Source organism: Camellia sinensis, chromosome 8 (genome assembly GCF_055761805.1).
Source record: "Camellia sinensis isolate YWXY chromosome 8, ASM5576180v1, whole genome shotgun sequence".
NCBI lineage: Eukaryota > Viridiplantae > Streptophyta > Magnoliopsida > Ericales > Theaceae > Camellia > Camellia sinensis.
In genome coordinates, this window is record NC_138968.1 from 123,130,501 (window position 1) to 123,148,565 (window position 18,065).

At 37.0% G+C, this 18,065-nt stretch overlaps 2 protein-coding genes across 2 annotated transcripts in view; both read left to right on the forward strand.

Moving 5' to 3' along the window:
• LOC114257837 (myosin-11) overlaps positions 1-16,826 on the forward strand; it is a 22,863-nt gene extending 6,037 nt beyond the window's left edge. Inside the window, exons 12-38 of the mRNA XM_082883342.1 lie at positions 115-172; positions 263-364; positions 2,239-2,276; positions 2,520-2,646; positions 2,734-2,904; positions 3,146-3,277; positions 3,355-3,464; positions 3,625-3,685; positions 3,925-4,102; positions 4,340-4,545; positions 4,627-4,746; positions 5,090-5,188; positions 5,476-5,697; positions 11,619-11,758; positions 12,873-12,984; positions 13,070-13,117; positions 13,209-13,463; positions 13,562-13,717; positions 13,816-14,022; positions 14,168-14,311; positions 14,596-14,666; positions 14,761-14,860; positions 14,939-14,995; positions 15,116-15,172; positions 15,256-15,336; positions 15,451-15,533; positions 16,461-16,826. Of these exons, the coding sequence (XP_082739468.1) occupies positions 115-172; positions 263-364; positions 2,239-2,276; positions 2,520-2,646; positions 2,734-2,904; positions 3,146-3,277; positions 3,355-3,464; positions 3,625-3,685; positions 3,925-4,102; positions 4,340-4,545; positions 4,627-4,746; positions 5,090-5,188; positions 5,476-5,697; positions 11,619-11,758; positions 12,873-12,984; positions 13,070-13,117; positions 13,209-13,463; positions 13,562-13,717; positions 13,816-14,022; positions 14,168-14,311; positions 14,596-14,666; positions 14,761-14,860; positions 14,939-14,995; positions 15,116-15,172; positions 15,256-15,336; positions 15,451-15,533; positions 16,461-16,584 (3,259 nt within the window). The 3' untranslated portion in view covers positions 16,585-16,826. The remainder of the gene's footprint in view (positions 1-114; positions 173-262; positions 365-2,238; positions 2,277-2,519; positions 2,647-2,733; positions 2,905-3,145; positions 3,278-3,354; positions 3,465-3,624; positions 3,686-3,924; positions 4,103-4,339; positions 4,546-4,626; positions 4,747-5,089; positions 5,189-5,475; positions 5,698-11,618; positions 11,759-12,872; positions 12,985-13,069; positions 13,118-13,208; positions 13,464-13,561; positions 13,718-13,815; positions 14,023-14,167; positions 14,312-14,595; positions 14,667-14,760; positions 14,861-14,938; positions 14,996-15,115; positions 15,173-15,255; positions 15,337-15,450; positions 15,534-16,460) is intronic.
• On the forward strand, positions 7,803-8,838 carry LOC114296611 (PHD finger protein ALFIN-LIKE 4). The gene has a single exon (XM_028240912.2). The coding sequence runs from the start codon at positions 7,925-7,927 to the stop codon at positions 8,600-8,602; it is 678 nt and encodes a 225-aa protein (XP_028096713.2). The 5' UTR covers positions 7,803-7,924; the 3' UTR covers positions 8,603-8,838.
• Positions 16,827-18,065: the final 1,239 nt, after the last annotated feature.

Consider the following 18,065-nt stretch of genomic DNA (forward strand, 5'->3'; position numbering starts at 1 on the left):
TGAACCCTAAAAAATAAGTAGTTAACTAGTATAAATTTGAAGATATTGCATATAGATTCCTTTTAGGCACTTGGCAAACCTTGAATCTTGATTTCAGCATACCATGATGTGCAGCTTTGAGCAATTTTGCATTAATTTCACAAATGAGAAGCTCCAGCAACACTTTAATCAGGTTGCTCTTGGAGCATATCAACCACTTCAAATGTTAGTGTTTTTGTCAACTTGTAAGTTGTAACCTAAGCGTTCCCTTGATGAATTTCAGCATGTCTTTAAGATGGAACAAGAAGAATACACAAAAGAGGCAATTGATTGGAGCTACATCGAATTTGTTGATAATCAAGATGTCTTGGATCTTATTGAAAAGGTGATTCCGTTTTCCTATGTGTTAATAATTCCTTCTTTGGGGACCTCCAAATTATGAGGTTGCCACTTCTACACTACACTGACAGATTGTTTTACTGTGATGTTTCATGTTTGTGTGACCATGTACTTATTAGGTGTTTCTATTCATTTATGTTTTTTTTTTAACTGGCTGGTGTTAAACATAAAAGGAGGGTAACTGTTAACAAGGATTTCATTTTTGTAATGGTGGTTGAAACCTTGTAATCATGGGATTAGGGTGCAGGTCCTGTAGCCAGTCCTATCAGTTATGTTATTTGAGGCAGTCTATGAACTTCAATATGATTGGTTGTATGTGTCTATCAGGTCATTTCAAATTCATCTGGGATGAGCAATGATCAAAGTTTTGTTTCAGTATGTTATTTTGGTTAGCTTGGAAATGGAAACCTTTAGGAAACATTTCAGAAGTGTTTTGGATACGTAAGGGAAATAAGAAAAAAGAAATTGAAAACGTTCAAAAATGTTGAAAACAAAAACTAGTCTAAAACCTATATAAATGGAAGAGGTTTTCCATTGTAAGAAAAAACATTAAAAAAATTGAAAAAATCTAGTAGTAGTAAGTAGGGATGAAAAAAGTGATTTAATCATTCTTGTTTGGTCTTCTCCTCTCTATTTCTCCTCTTCTCCTTTCTCAGATTCTCTAATAAATTTAATGCTTTTCTTTATTCTCAAAATTTTCTTTTGACAAAAAGAGGCAAATATAAATGAGCAATGTTAAAACAGCTCATTGTTTTGGTATGTCTTGCAGAGTTTCGATGTGTTTCGGTGCATTTCAGTATATTTCAGTTGAATCATTGAAATTTTAGTATTCCACTAATGTTTTGGTTCAGTGTCGTTGGAAACAGAAACGTTTCTTCCGTTTGGATGGAAAAGAAACAAAATTTTGTTCCTTGGAGCTGAGTGGCTTTAGCTGTGCTTGAAACTTGTAGTTCTTTGTATAGATATATCCTTTTGAAGCTTCTAGTTCTCTTTTAAAACTTCTTTTATGAACCAAAACACAAGGTTGGGTACTATTTCACTAGTCCAACCAGCTGAGCTGTTTGTCTTGTGGCTTGAATTCTTGCATGTGTTAGGTCTTTTTGGTTCACAACATTTTGTTTTTGTGTGTTTTGGCAGTGCTATTTACAAAACCATCCGCATATTTATTCTACTTTTTATTTTCTTTATTTAGGTAGTTGTTTCATCTATTTAACATTTTCTTGCTTTCATTGTATAAAGATATGGTGTCGGTTTGACACTAGATGTTTAAATAAAAGTTCAAATGCTGTGACTTCTAAAAGTTAAGGCCTCGTTTGGGAACAGGCTATTTTAGTAACTTTTTGGCTAAAATATGAGGTAAAAAAAACTAGTAGGTTTGGGCTGACTTTTTGGTTTTTTACGAAAAGATGTGCAAAAAGTAGAGAGAAAAGGGAATCTTTGACTTTTTGGTACAAGTTGTTGACTTTTTTATTTTTTTAGTAACTTTTTGGCTTTTAGCTAAAACAGCCACTTGCCAAACGAGGCCAAGTTGAATAGATGTCCATGTATTTGGCTTGAAAATTTATAATTTCATAGGGGCCTAATCAAAGAATAAAGGATAGATTAGGCCTTAGTAAATGATCCCGGAATGTGGTTATTGCAGTTTCTCCTTCTGGCATCAAATAAATGGCATAATGTAACACTATTTTCCATTCCATTTTACCTAGATTTATTGTTATGAAGAGAAGCACTTGTTCCTAGAGTTCTTTCTATGGTACAATCATGGGCTTATTATATATTCACTCATTTGAATATGGAATTGTGGATGTTACAATTATTATTCCTTCGTGATTCCTTAACTTATGTCATTCCCTTTTGCAGAAACCAGGTGGAATAGTTGCTCTCCTTGATGAAGCCTGGTATAATAAATATGTTCACTTTTTTCCCTCATATTTTGCTGTTTCATTCTCAAAAGAGGTGTTCATGGTTCTTTAAAATTGCTGTCTTCCAATACTTTTCAACTTTTTTTTCCCCTTTCTAGGTCAAAGTATGTTGAAAATGCATTATTTTGATTAACCTGTGTGGAAATCTCAAAATTAAAGTTTTAGTTAATTCTTATATTGATTCTTCTTATTTTTGTTCACTGGCCCCTTTATTTTCAGTATGTTTCCGAAGTCAACACATGAAACATTTTCAAACAAGCTTTACCAGACATTTAAAAGTCACAAGCGATTTGTCAAGCCAAAACTGTCTCGTACAGATTTCACAATTTCACATTATGCTGGCGAGGTATGTTCAACAACCAACGCAGCATTCCTGTGTACTCTGGGTATTTATAATGCTTCAGATATTTTCCCTTAACTCGTTAAATTCCAGGTTCAATACCAATCAGACCAATTTTTGGACAAAAACAAAGACTATGTGGTTGCTGAACACCAAGAGTTGTTGAGTGCTTCCAAATGCCCTTTTGTGGCAGGCCTTCTCCCTCCAATCCGTGAAGAGAATACCAAATCTTCCAAATTTTCTTCAATTGGTTCTCGTTTTAAGGTATCTTTGCTTCTATTTTGGTAACAGTGTTGCTGATTTTGACCCAAAAATAGCAGTAGCTAATGTAGTTTTTTTTTCTTTTGTTGTTTTGATTGGATTGTCATCCATTGAGATCTACCATTTCATGTCACTATCAACACATAGTTGGCTGCCTTTTTGACTTCCAGAAAGTTGACAACTAATATAACATATGATGAACAAAAACGTTGGCAACTAATGTTTGTATGACCTAATGATGCAGCTACAATTACAACAGTTGATGGAAACATTAAATGCTACAGAACCTCACTACATTAGATGTGTAAAGCCAAATAATCTTCTGAAACCTGCCGTATTTGAGAATGCCAACGTCATGCAACAATTGCGTTGTGGTGTAAGTATATTTGATATCTTAGTTGTTGCTGGTTTCTACAATTTGTGGATTTAGTCATGACAGTGATGTTGTTGTAGGGTGTCTTAGAGGCAATCAGAATTAGTTGTGCTGGCTACCCTACTCGCCGACCTTTTTTTGAATTTGTAAACAGATTTGGACTCCTTGCACCAGAGGTTTTGGCAGGGAAGTAAGTTCTCTTTTTTGGCTTGAACTGCAATTTTGGCGGACATTAACCTGTTTTAGCTTTCTCCTACTTGGTCAATTTAGTTCAGTTGTTGGATAGTTTGATTTTACTTTAAAAGATGTGAATGTTCTTTCCTTTATAAACATAATACATTTGTAAGCAGCTATGATGAAAAGGTGGCATGCCAAAAGATTCTTGAAAAGAAGGGGCTTAAAGGGTTCCAGGTAATACCAGAAGTTCTTTTGCTGCTTTTGATAACTGCTTTAATCATTTAAAAGGATTATAGTTGTTCAGTTTTAAGCTTCATTCAGCTATTTCAAATGCTTATGCATATTGTTACAATAGTTTATTTAGCAGATAATTAATATGTTAATTACCTTTCAAATATTTCAAACATGGAGGATTCCTCCCACAAAATTTTGCTGGAGGCATTTATATAATGGATCATTAAATGGTTTTACAGATAGGTAAAACAAAGGTTTTCCTAAGAGCTGGCCAGATGGCTGAATTAGATGCAAGGAGAGCAGAGGTACTCATTAATGCAGCGAAAGCAATTCAGCGGCGCATACGAACTCATAGTATTCGCAAACAGTTCTTAACATTGAGAGAGGCTGCTATTTATACTCAGTCAGTGTGGAGAGGTGAGCCATCTAAAAATCACAAAGCTTGGATCGACATTGTAACTAGGTGTATTTCCATTTTCAGATAGTATAAAAAATTATTATGCTATTAGTATTTGTTTCTTTCTTTTTATTTTATTTTTCTTAATTTTCTTTTTCTCCCTCATATTTAGTAGCCAACACACTAGGCATATGTTGACTACAAAGCATTTTATTTTTTTTATTTTTGTTTTCACTTGTTTTTGGTATGGCTTTTAGGTAGACTTGCTTGCAAACTTTATGAGAGCATGAGAAGGAAGGCAGCTGCTGTGAGAATCCAGAAGCATGTACGTAGATACCAGGCCAGAAAGGCCTATCGAAGACTCCAGGTCTCAGTGCTTGTTCTGCAAACAGGTTTCCGTGCAATGGATGCTCATAAAAAATTCAGATTCAGGAAGCAAACCAAAGCTGCAACCATTATTCAGGTTGGTAGCTTCATGATCTCTTACCTTGGAGGATTGACTTTTAACTGTATGAAGATCTCTAATAAATGCTTCTTTTGTTAGACTCGGTGGCGTTGTCATAGAGCTTATTCATATTATAAAAAACTCAAAAGAGGAGCAATAGTTGCACAATGCAGATGGAGGGGAACAATTGGTAGGAAAGAGCTACGGAAGCTCAAAATGGTTAGTCTTGATGCTATTTTGCTATTGAAGTTGATTTTTATTTTATTTTATTTTATTTTTTTTTGTGCTTCATGAACTGTTACTCGATGGTATAAGAATATTCATTGAATTAAATTTAAGAAGTAAAATGTATCCGCATGGGTGAAATTGGAAGGTCGTGTAAGGTTCTGATTCTTCCTTGCAACCTTTTGTAAACTGATATGCATTGATCTATTTTTATTTTATGTAAGGGTTTTATTTGGCATCTTATTTTACTATGTGCATTATGTCACTGTGTTTACACTTCCCCTTGAAACCTCTTTCCCATAGCTGAATATTGACCTCCAAATCAAACTCTCTGCAGGCTGCAAGGGAAACAGGTGCACTTAAAGAAGCAAAGGATAAGCTTGAGAAACATGTGGAAGAACTTACATGGCGTTTACAATTGGAAAAACGTTTAAGGGTACTGTTAGGCTCTTTATATAGGCATCATTTCTGTAGATAATATTGCTCAGTCTTATGGGCATCTTCCATGGGAAGTTCATATATAAGACTGTGACACATTGCAACAAGGATCTAGTGCTTGATATGCAGTTGGGTAGAATTTCAATCAATTGTCGATCAGTTGATCTTATAAAATCTGTTTGACTTCAAAATCCTTCATTTACTTTTTTGATCCTGTACCATGAAAAGAACTTGAAGTTCTTAATTTTCTCTTGCTTATGCCAAGATTTGAATTCATGCATGCAGACTGACTTGGAAGAAGCAAAAACACAAGAGATAGCAAAATTGCAGAATTCTTTGCAAGTTATGCAAAGCAAAATTGATGAGACAAATGCATTGCTCGTCAAGGAACGAGAAGCTGCAAGGAAGGCTATTGAAGAAGCACCTCCTGTCATCAAGGAAACCCAAGTTTTTGTTGAAGATACCAAAAAAGTCGAACTTCTAACGGCAGAGGTCAATAATTTAAAGGTAACTTTTATAACCATTTAGTTTTTACTAAGGGTGTGCATGGGTCGGTCCGGTCGGTCCGGATCGGGTTTACACTTGGCCCATCATCCGAACCAATACCTTCGGGTTAGGAAATCACCCACCCATTTTTGACCGACCTACTGATCGAAATCGACTGAACCAAACAATACGATTTGGCGGTTCGGTTCGGTCGAGTTCGAAAATCTGTGAAACAAAGATGTTGGAGGAACAAAAATGGATTCAAATCTCAAAATTAATATATACATGATGATATTTTACATATGGATACATATTGATTTAAATAAAAATCTAACATAGATTTGAGAGAGAGAGAGAGAGAGGGCGAACTCACCACCGCCATTGTTCATCAACACCATTACCGCCACTCATGGTAAATATCATCGCTCAGGATCATTGTCTGCCAACATCGAAAGAGAAAGATCGAATATCAAAAAGGTTTTGCTACATGATCTATGAGATGAGAGTAAACAATTATCTGAAGAGGGTGACTCTTCTAGAAAGAGAGAGGGGGGGAAACGCAAAGACAGGAGGGAGAAAGGAGAGGCTGTGCCTGAGAGATGTGAGCCTGTGTCTTGAGAGATGTGAATAGATAGTCTTTCTGGGGGTGTTTGGGAAGAAAAAAAATAGCCCAATTTAGGCTAAAATTCACAAAAAGACAAAATAGGCTAAAATAGCTAATAAGACAAAATATCACATCAAACCCATAATTATTTCACTTTTTCTCTCACAAACATCACATCCAACCACAAAAAAATCCAATCATCTTCCCAAACACAAAAATTTTAGCCTACTAAAATAGCTAAAAACTAAAATAGCCTACTAAAATAGCCACTTCCCAAACGAAGCCTCTGTATTGACTGAATAGAGAGAGTCGTCTGACTCCTTAATTGATTATATATATTTTTTTTTATTGGAATATGAAATTATAGTTTAAAATTAAGCCCTTTAGAGCATCCCTAGCAATCCCCCTAAACCCACCCCTTATCTATTTTAAGGGGTTGAAATCACTTTATACACCTCCAGTTGCTCCCCTAAACAATTCCCTAAACTAGTTTTTGCTACAATGCGTAAGGAGTTACTGTAGCTCCCTTATATCTAATAAATTCTTATTTTATTATGTTGAAGGCATGAAGGGGGAGTCCCCTAGACGTTCCCTCGGACATCCCCCCAGGATGTTCGTGAGTGCCTTGTAGCTGAAGAAGAAAAATGCTCAAAAATGACCTAACCGGTCGACTGCCCAGTCGACCTCCCCTATTTGTTTTCCTCTGCCGTGCTGCTGGTGTTTGGTTGGCTTTTCATTATTTTATTATTAAAAAAATATTTAAATTTAAAAATAATTAAAAATATTATTTTAATAGAATAGAGAAAGAATAGGGAGTTTGGTGGGGAAAGTAAATGAGAAAGTGATTCCTAAAATGGGGAATAAATTTTTTAATAATATTTTAGAATAAAATTTGAGTAAACTGTTGGAGATGCTCTTAGTCTTCTCAAAGAGTAAGTGGACACAGCCACCGAGGTGATAAATAAGCTGTCAAGTAAATGGATAGCCACCAAATAATAAAAGCTTTACAGGGAGATCTATATATATATATATTATATTAATATATTCAGTCGGATCGGTTTCGATGGTTTCAAATGTTATAAATCCATCACCGGCCGCGAGCCAGCTAAATCAAGCCAGCAAAAACCATTGCCAACTGTTGCTATGTTCGAAACCACCTGTGGCCTCTTGGTTTGGGTCGGTCCAGTCGGTTTGGTTGGGTAACGGGTTAGCACGCACAGCCCTATTAGTTTATTCCATTGTATCAAACGTTTGGAGTTTTGATCAATTTTTCACCTAATATACAATGCATTATACAACTACTGCATTGACTAGCAGATGGAAAATGTTAGAATTTACCAATTTGCTCCTCCACCTACCATCTCCACTAGCACCCACTTCACCTACCACCTCCACTACACTACACCTACTACCACCTTCTCTTCTATATATAGGAGTTGTAATACATAACACAATATCAATCAATCTTGTAATACATCATTTTTTTACATGGTATCAGAGCGATAAGATTTAGGCATATACTCCTTTCTTTCCGGCGGGCAGCCGGCCGGCAACCTTGCCTTCGCTGCCCGCGGGAGTTTTTCAACAACATCACCAAACCAAACACCAGAAACCCTATTCTTTATCACTTTCTCTCTGCTTCTAATGGACGGAGGAGCTCAGTACAATCCTCGCACTGTCGAAGAGGTTTTTAAGGATTTCAAAGGTCGACGAGCCGGCATGATCAAAGCTCTCACCACAGATGTTGAAGAGTTTTATCAGCAGTGTGATCCTGAGAAGGAAAACCTGTGCTTGTATGGATTTCCAAGTGAGCAATGGGAGGTCAATTTACCTGCTGAAGAAGTGCCTCCAGAACTCCCAGAGCCTGCATTGGGTATTAACTTTGCCCGAGATGGGATGCAGGAAAAGGATTGGTTATCCCTTGTTGCTGTCCACAGTGATGCATGGTTACTTTCTGTCGCCTTCTATTTTGGTGCTAGATTCGGATTTGATAAAGCTGACAGGAAGCGACTTTTCAATATGATAAATGATCTTCCTACAATATTTGAAGTTGTTACTGGTGCTGCAAAGAAACAACAGAAGGAGAAATCTTCAGTCTCAAATCATAGTAGCAACAAATCCAAGTCAAACTCTAAAGTGCGGGGATCCGAATCTCAAACAAAGTTTTCAAAGCCACAGACGAAAGATGAAGAGGAGGGTTTGGATGAGGAAGATGAAGATGAGCATGGAGAGACCTTGTGTGGGGCGTGTGGGGAGAACTATGCATCGGATGAATTCTCTCTCTCTCACAGTATCACTCTCTTTCCTTTCTTTTTATTTTAATCTTCCCATTCCCTTTTCTCCTTATTATTCTATCCTCTTTTCCATTCTCCATCCAAAACCATTATCACACATCCACCGCCCATATCCCCCACTTTCTTTATACCCATCTTTTCTTTTATTTTATTATATATATATATATATATTAAAATAATCACTCATAACATCAAACCCCTCTGCTGGTTCCACCCATGTGAGCTTGTCCTCTCTTATTATTATTATTATTATTATTATTATTATTATTATTAAAAAAAAAAAAACAAACAGGCAGACGACGAACTTGCACAATAGACTCATTTTATTCATATCAGGATCAACTCCGATCACCATTTTACACAAAAAAAAAAAAAAAAAACAAAAAAAAAAAAAAAAAAAACAACAACAACAACCTCATCCACAGGCGGAATTTTTTCTCCTCTACTCTACTGCAGGTCTCTTCTTTTTGCCTCCGTCCTGGGCAGCCCTTGCCGGTGTTGTCTCCATATTTCCCACTCCACTGGGCATGATCACTACTCCCTGCTCCTCCACTGCAGCATATGGCGGCCCTCCAAATTGGAACATCACGGTGGCCTTCCGCTTCAGTTCCTTATTTTCTGCCTTTAGCACACTAATCTCTGCTCGCGCATCCTTATACATGCGTTGGAGCAGAGCCAGCTGGGAATTTAAATGCTGCACCTCATTTGTCCTACTCTGCAGCCGGTTCGACAAATTTGTGACCGCCGTCATGGTTTCCACGCATGACTTCAGAGTATACTGATTAGCCTCAATATCAGTTTGCACCGCCATTTTTTGCTCCACCGACCGCATCGGAAAGTTCAATGGAGCAAAACCAGAGGTGTTTGGTTGAGGTTCACTGGCCACCGCACCAGTTATTTCTCTTGTGGGCTCGTTCAGTTCTGGAAAGAGCGTGAGCAGGTTCTGGGTAGCTGGACGGGAAGAAGAGGCCATGTTTTTGGGTTGCTAAGTGTTTTTGGGTTGCTAAGTGTTTCAGCGAAATAGCAATTTCAGACTAGTAATCTTCGGAAGGGTTGGTGACAGAATGGCAACAAAGTGTTCCACAGTTTCTCTCTCCGCAGAGGCAGAGTTTTTTCAGCGAAGGGTTGGTTTCAGAGGTTTCAGAATGGTATGCCTCAGCCTCAGCCTTCGTCTTGGTTAAATAGCCGAGGCAGCCACGCGTATCGCGCGCCTCTTGCCGCCCGACAAACTGGCACGCCTTTTCATGGCACATCTTTTGACAAAGTGGACACGCCTTTTGATGGCACGCCTTTTGATGGCACGCCTTTTGATGGCACGCCTTTTGATGAATTGGGCACGCCTTTTGATGGCACGCCTTTTGAAAGATTGGGCACACCTTTTGAGGGTGCGACTTTTTAGGGGTCCGACAAGACTCTGTAAACTGTCCCGACATTTGATTCCGGTTAGCTTTTCCAAGGGTCCGACAAGACTCTGTAAACTGTCCCGACATTGATTCCGGTTAGTTTCTACATGGGTCCGACAAGACTCTGTAAACTGTCCCGACATTGATTCCGGTTAGCTCCTTTTAAGGGTCCGACAAGACTCTGTAAACTGTCCCGACATTGATTCCGGTTAGCTTCTACAAGGGTCCAGCAAGACTCCGTAAACTGTCCCAACAACTGTCACAGCATTGTCTGCTACAACGGTCCGACATGACCCCATAAACTGTCTTCTACAACGGTCCGACATGACCCCATAAACTGTCTTCTACAACGGTCCGACATGACCCCATAAACTGTCCTCTACACCGTTATGACACCCCCATACAGTGTCCTCTACCACGTTATGACACCACCATACAGTGTCTTCACCAACGGTCTGACACGACCATACAGTGTCTCCTATCTTTTTTTTTATTTTTATGTATTTTCTTGTTTTGTTCCTCTCTCCAAACTCAAGTTGGTTAGTTTCTATCCTCCTTGAGTTTGCGGGGGCTGTTAGAATTTACCAATTTGCTCCTCCACCTACCATCTCCACTAGCACCAACTTCACCTACCACCTCCACTACACTACACCTACTACCACCTTCTCTTCTATATATAGGAGTTGTAATACATAACACAATATCAATCAATCTTGTAATACATCATTTTTTTACAGAAAATTTATTCATTTTTAAAAAAAGTGTCGAACAAATTTGTTTCAAAACATTTTCCATTTCATAGATCAAGAATAATTCTCTTTCACAAACTCTTGTAACACAATAGAACATTTTTTTGTATAACTGATTCCGAATTTCTGCTATGTGGGATACACAATTTATAATTTTGTGGAAGGTGATTGCTGATTTGATAACTTTGAGTTTCTGCACATCAACGTGACACCAATGACCTGGCTGGATCCATTAATGCATTCAGTAAAGACATGTGAATTAAGTATGCAGTGGCCATAATAACTATATCATATATGATCTTTTGTCAAGTGCAGCTTCTGGCATAGATCTTGGCTAAAATATGATTAGAGCACCAATATTTGATGCTTATGGAGGCACAAACATTTATGGAGTGATGTAAACATTGTTTCTGTCTTCTGTTTGAGTCCGTTTCTTTCCTTTAGTTGCTCAACACTTATGTGCCAAATAGGAAGGCTTCAGGTAATAATGTACATGATATTGGACATTTTAAAATTAGAAAGGTGACCTTGGAATTAGTTAGGAAGTAATGAAAACTCATGAAAATTGGGATTTTTTAGTCATTTCATCGGAAAGTTAAATGGTTTGAAGTTCCATAAAATCCGTGCATTGCAACTGTAATGACCAAAGATAAAGGAATGTGAATACTATATCCAGCACTGAGTTGGCCTAATCCCTAATCTGCTTTATTCTTATTCAAATTATATTTCACTATGACCTCATTAAAGAAGAACTACACCTTCAATTCGACTCTCATGAATCATGATAATTTTGCAATGGATCAGTAGTAGGTTATTTCTGGGATCACATTGTCGTGAAGCTAGTGAAAAGCATATCCCTGGTCAAATAAAACTTCTTTTACTTGATCTTCAGGCCTTGCTGCAATCAGAAAAGCAAAATTCTGATGAATTGGGGAAGAAATATTCTGAATCTCATGAAACTAGTGAGGAAAGACGTAAAAAGTTCGAAGAAACAGAGGAAAAAAATCATCATCTCCAGGAATCTTTGACCAGGTAGTATTAATTTATTAAGAATATACTTTAACCTGAAAGTCTGAAACTATAATTTATTAAGAATATATTTACCTGAAATGAAACTATATATATTCATGTCAATATGTTAGTGTGTATTCCAGTATGACTTGATTGTATAATTAACGATTCTTGGTTTATTCCATATGGAAATCATTTGCTTGAAAGGAATAATTACTATTGTATCCTGCACAACCATCATCTCTGGATTGGTAACCAAAACTAAGTAGCTTAATCCTTTGTTCGAATAGCCTTTCCATTGTTGATTCACATGAACTCCCGCTTCCAACATTGTCCTAAGATGCTTTCCTCTCCAGCTTTTGTATTTCATATTGTGTGGGTTTTAGCTCCATACACTGAAGTCTGGTTAGTCATGCACTCTTCCCTCAGTGAGCATGAATTTCAAATTTGAGGAAACCGTTCGTTGATCTCTGTGTTGGTTTCTTTGAGAACACTAATTTATTTTGTTTGTTCCCAACAGCATGTCATTAATCATTGTGTACAACTATTTATCTTCTATTCATTCTGTTGGATCTCAATTTATTTTACATCCCAATGCTGCCTTCCTTATCATAAGATTCATGAAAGCATGTAAAGAGCAACAGTCCAGTCTTCTTCAGCAGTTTTAAATTGACGTTTCACCAAACAACCTAATCCTGTTGTTGTATTTGATCGTTAGTTATTGTCAGCAAAGTGAATTTCTTGTATTTTCCTATCATGTCGTAGTTCATTAACATATTTTATACTGTTTGAACTTGAATTTTTTTTTGTCCCTCTTGTATGCTTTTTGCCAGTTGCCCATAACCCAGTTAAGATTTAAACATTCTGGTCAAAAAAAAGCAAGTGCTTCTGATTGTTGATTTTTTTAGTTATTTTCTCAGTTATATGGTGTACATGTATGCATTGAACTGTTGAAATTTCCTGTGTCAATAGCAACATAGTTCATGTTTGCTTAGTTATCAACATATTGGTATTCTTGTGCAACACAAAATTATTTGCTGCTGTTACAAAGCCATTAGCTACATCTATGAAAATATTCACGCTTCTGTTTTCATGTAATCAGATGTAGTTAGTTAATTATTGGAATTCAAATCAGGTTAGAAGAGAAACTCACCAATATAGAATCAGAGAATAAGGTCCTTCGTCAGCAGGCTGTCTCCATGGCACCTAATAAGATCCTCTCAGGACGCTCCAGATCAATTCTTCAGGTTCTCCCAGAAATCAATCTTCTTCAAATCATAAACTAATGTTGTGGATGTTTTATGAAATTTTCATGTTTTCATCTATTGGCAGAGAGGTGGTGAGAGTGGTCATTTGTTTGTGGATACAAAGACAACTTTGGTAAATTTTCATGTCTTATGAAATTTTCATGTTTTCATCAATCCTTTTTTTAAACATGCATTTTTGTTGATTACTGTTAAAAATGCCTTAGGATCTGCATAGCCCTTCATTAAACCAAAGGGATCTTTCAGAAGTAGAGGACAAACCACAAAAATCTCTTAATGAGAAACAGCAAGAGAATCAGGAGCTTCTTATCCGATGTATTGGACAACACCTAGGCTTCGCAGGGAACAGACCAATTGCTGCTTGTATCATCTACAAATGCCTTCTACAGTGGAGATCTTTTGAAGTTGAGCGGACTAGTGTGTTTGACCGAATCATTCAGACCATAGGCCATGCTATCGAGGTTTGAATAATCTAATCCTATATGCTACTAGTGTGTCTTTGTTTTCGCTTTTTGTCATAATTGGCTTCTCATACTAAGCATTATTATTTGGATTAAAGACCCAGGATAACAATGACATCTTAGCCTATTGGTTGTCCAATTCCTCGACTCTTCTGCTGCTACTCCAGCGTACATTGAAAGCAAGTGGTGCCGCTGGAATGGCTCCTCAGCGCCGTCGATCATCCTCGGCTACTCTGTTTGGAAGGATGACACAGGTAATTTAAAGTTCCCATTTGAATTTCCATGTTCTGTCATCAAATGAAGTTTTAGTCCTTTCGTTACTTCAGGTGTTTGCTATTATTTTTATTTACAGAGTTTCCGAGGAACTCCGCAAGGAGTTAATCTTTCCTTTGTAAATGGTGGCCTGACTGGTGGAGCAGAAACTTTACACCAAGTTGAAGCCAAATACCCAGCTTTGCTTTTCAAGCAACAACTTACAGCATTTGTAGAAAAGATTTATGGAATGATTCGAGATAACCTTAAGAAAGAGATTTCTCCATTGCTTGGGTTGTGCATCCAGGTAATTGAATCTGTTTGATTCTTAAATTACCAGGCAGAATTTATGGTAAAAGAAGGAATGAAATTCTTTATTCTATGGGTTATTTTATTAATTTACTTGGTAAATTATTTCTGTATAAAATTTCTTTCGGAATATGAAAAAATAGGCACCAAGAACTTCGAGGGCAAGCTTGGTTAAGGGATCATCACGTTCAGTTGCAACTACAGCAGCGCAGCAAGCTTTGATTGCTCACTGGCAAGGGATTGTGAAGAGCCTGGGAATTTTCTTGAACAGTCTGAAAACAAATCATGTCAGTAAAATTTGTCACTGCTTTCATTCCTTGTTATGTCATTTCTTCTTCCCCAATACCCGTTTCGATAAAATTGGTGTCTTTGTCTGGCTTCTAGACATTGTTTTTATTTGTCTACTTCCAACCCACTTCAGCTCTCCAAACATGGCACTTAAATGTGCCATTTACGTAGTTGACTGGCTTGGATTTTGTGGGAATGCTTCTGTTTCTATTTACTGTGCATAGATTTTCTCCTGAAGCACCCTTTTGCTTACCTGTTTTCTTTTTTGTTTTACTATTTTCAGGTACCTCCATTTTTAGTTCGCAAGGTGTTTACACAAATATTTTCATTCATCAATGTTCAACTATTCAACAGGTAGTCTGCTTGTTGTCTTTAGATGCTTTTTGAAGTATTTATACTGCAAGTAAGTTTTTTCTTATGGCCTTGTGCACACTTTTTGGGACCACAGCCTTCTATTAAGGAGAGAATGCTGTTCATTCAGTAACGGTGAATATGTTAAAGCAGGACTTGCTGAACTCGAACATTGGTGTTATAATGCAACAGATGAGGTAGCATCAGCATTGATTTATTACCACTTCACTTTGTGTTGTATAATTTCTATTTTAGTAAGCAAAAACATATTGCAGTATGCAGGTTCAGCTTGGGATGAGCTCAAGCATATCAGACAGGCTATAGGGTTTTTGGTATACCCTTTCTTTCATTGTTCATCTTGGACTCTTCTCTTTCACCATTAGTCGTTCTAACAACGATGTAAAAAAGTAATATGGTAGAGCTGTCCTGAAATATTCTATTTTCTAATTCAGGTTATACATCAAAAGCCAAAGAAGACACTGGACGAAATAAGCCACTACTTATGCCCGGTACTTTTTTTAGAATATCAGATAAACGGTTATTCCTTCAAAATCTTTTTAGATCTCAACCAGCCTTGTCTCTCCTTCCACAGGTGCTTAGTATACAGCAGCTGTATCGGATAAGTACAATGTACTGGGACGACAAGTATGGCACGCATAGTGTATCCTCGGATGTAAGTTGGTTAAAAATTATCTTCATCACAAGAGTAATAAATTTCGTAGTACTACATAAATTAATGGTAGAAAGCTAGTCATGATAAGATTTGGGCATGTGAATATCATGCCAGGTTATTTCCAGCATGAGGGTATTGATGACTGAAGATTCAAACAATGCAGTTAGCAATTCTTTTCTGTTGGATGATGATTCGAGGTCAGTAACATTTTCCCACGTGGTGATCTTGTCGGCCGGCCCTTTTGGGTCCATTTGATTGTAAAGAAATAAATGGTGGAAAGTGAAATTGGTAAGAAAGTGCAGTGAAAGAAAAGATGGAAAAGAAAAGATATTTTCTTGCATGCATTTGATTGGGATGAAAATTTTTGTACGGAAATAGAGATAAATTTGGAATTCTAAATTATAAGTAACCACTTTTATGAACAATTTTAAACTTTCCTGTATTTTCCTGTGTTTTTTTTGCAAGAAGCTAAAAACTTAGTTACCATGCTAACATAGGTTGCACAGGACAATTATTTTTCTTGTAACTTCCACTATTTTGAATAAGTTTTTATTTTTTCCCTTTCCCTCACTTTCCACCATTTTCATCATAACCAAACTCAGCCTTCATTTGTGTATTTTTCTTTGCATTTCGTAGGAGGTAGGATGGGAACTTGACAATTACTGAATGAGGACTTCAATAATGATATTCCATGCTTGAAGATTATTTTCTTTGCTAAATTGACTCTTAACAAGTTGTCCTTCATGTTAACATCATTGACAATCTTATGGTAACCCTTTTGAGTATGATAAATTTACTGATGATTCTAGTTTTTATGTTACTTCAACTTCATTTTTGACACGCACACAACAACCAAATAAAATAATAAAAAAAAAATAAATAAAAACCTAATATTGATATGCATCTTTTATAAACATATGTAATCATCAAATTGATGTCTCTAATAGACAAAAAAAATGAAGTATTTGAATGGATGGACATTCTGTAATTAAACTGTTATTATATGCAGTTTGATAGGCATTTTATAATTTGCTAAAACCCCCCATGAACCTGCTTGGTATTATTTTCTCAAACCTGTCTTTAGGTGATCTATCACTGACATCTTACAACGGTTCATGTTGCAGCATTCCATTTTCAGTAGATGACATATCGAAGTCGATGGAACAAATAGAGATTTCAGACATTGAACCACCTGCTCTTATTCATGAGAACTCAGGTTTTAGCTTTTTGTTGCCGCGTTCTGATTAATCCTTCTCGCTATTTGGTCAGTTGGCAAGAATTGTGTAGGAAATTTGTTCCTGGAGAAAGTACATTAAAGAATAGGAAACTTTTTTTCTTTTGTTTTTTTTTTTTTTTTTGGGTCTATTCATTTGACAGCAGAATTTTGTAAGAAAATTAAAATTTAGTTCATTTGCCAGGAATCCAAAATGTAAATTATGTTCACATCAAATGATGAATGTTCACTCAGATATTATAGATCTACATTACAATGTAGTTCCTTGTGGATCCCTATGGGTTGTTTCACAGTCATTATACTTTTGTTGGAGAAGAGGGAAGAAAAAGAGAGAGAAAGAGGCTCCCTACAAAACAAGTGATTATAACTTTTTCCCTCTAGACATATTCATTCTTACTCGGAGGTGACTAATTACAAATATGAGAATAATTTTATTAATTAGACAATTATAACTCAACAGCTATCATAAAAAATTATATATATATATATATATTAAAAGTTTTTTTTTTTTTTTAAAAAAAGAAAAAAAAAGAAGAAAAAAAAGAGAGAATTATCCATCAGAGCCACGATTGATCTCTCAGAGTGTACAAGAGTATCCGAGTGAGTTTAGCCCAATAGGTTAAATCCATTGCTAGCATTGAGAATGTAAAAATAAGTTGTCACACTTTAAATGAATGTTGCTAATACTACCTCGCTTTTCCTCTCGCCTTCCGCCTTTATTTTTTAAAATTATAATTTTACTTCATGAAGTTTCAATTTTATCACGATTCCTTACCTCCCAAACTATAATCATAACTCAACACCCACCACCACCACCACCACCAACTTCAGCCACCCTCCCTGCCTTCGTTATCCTCCCTGTTAGGTTTTATTCTTGACAATCCCGTTTGACAAAACTCCTTTCAGTTGTATTTATTTTCGCACTTTTTATTTTAGTGAGGCTATGAGTGTTTAGATGCGAATTCAACCCGAATTGTGCTTTTCAGAGAAGTTTGTGATGATAAAGCGTTCAAGATTGCCACTTCGCTGATTATGACGGGGATCGAGCTGCCCGGTCAGCTCGCGGGGGTCCAGGGGGCAGCGCCCCTTGGCGGGTCCGGGGCAGCGCCACGGCGGGGTCGAGGGGCAGCGCCCCCGAAGCAAAATGCAAAAATGCATTCAAATTTGCCTGTCCACTCGAGCGGACATACCCGCGCTCGAGCGGAGAATCCCTGGTTCCAGCAGTTTTGGTCGCCTGCAAAAGTACTGAGATATGTGATTTCGCGCTCGAGCGGACCTCTGTTATATCACGCGCATATTTTGTTGAAGCCGCTCGAGCGGGCTGTTGGGCGCTCGAGCGGAGATCGCGGGACAGATTCTATAAATTCGCATGTTGGGTCAGATTTTAGGATTACTACTCCAGATCTTCTTTTTGGGTTCTAGGGTTTATATCTGGGGATACTTTGTGAGTTTTCTTTGATGTTTTATTGAGTATTCAACTCATGGTTTAAAGAGA

Bases quoted from the DNA above. Each gene is read 5' to 3' on its own strand.
- LOC114296611 (XM_028240912.2), top strand. From the start codon at position 7,925: ATGGACGGAGGAGCTCAGTACAATCCTCGCACTGTCGAAGAGGTTTTT.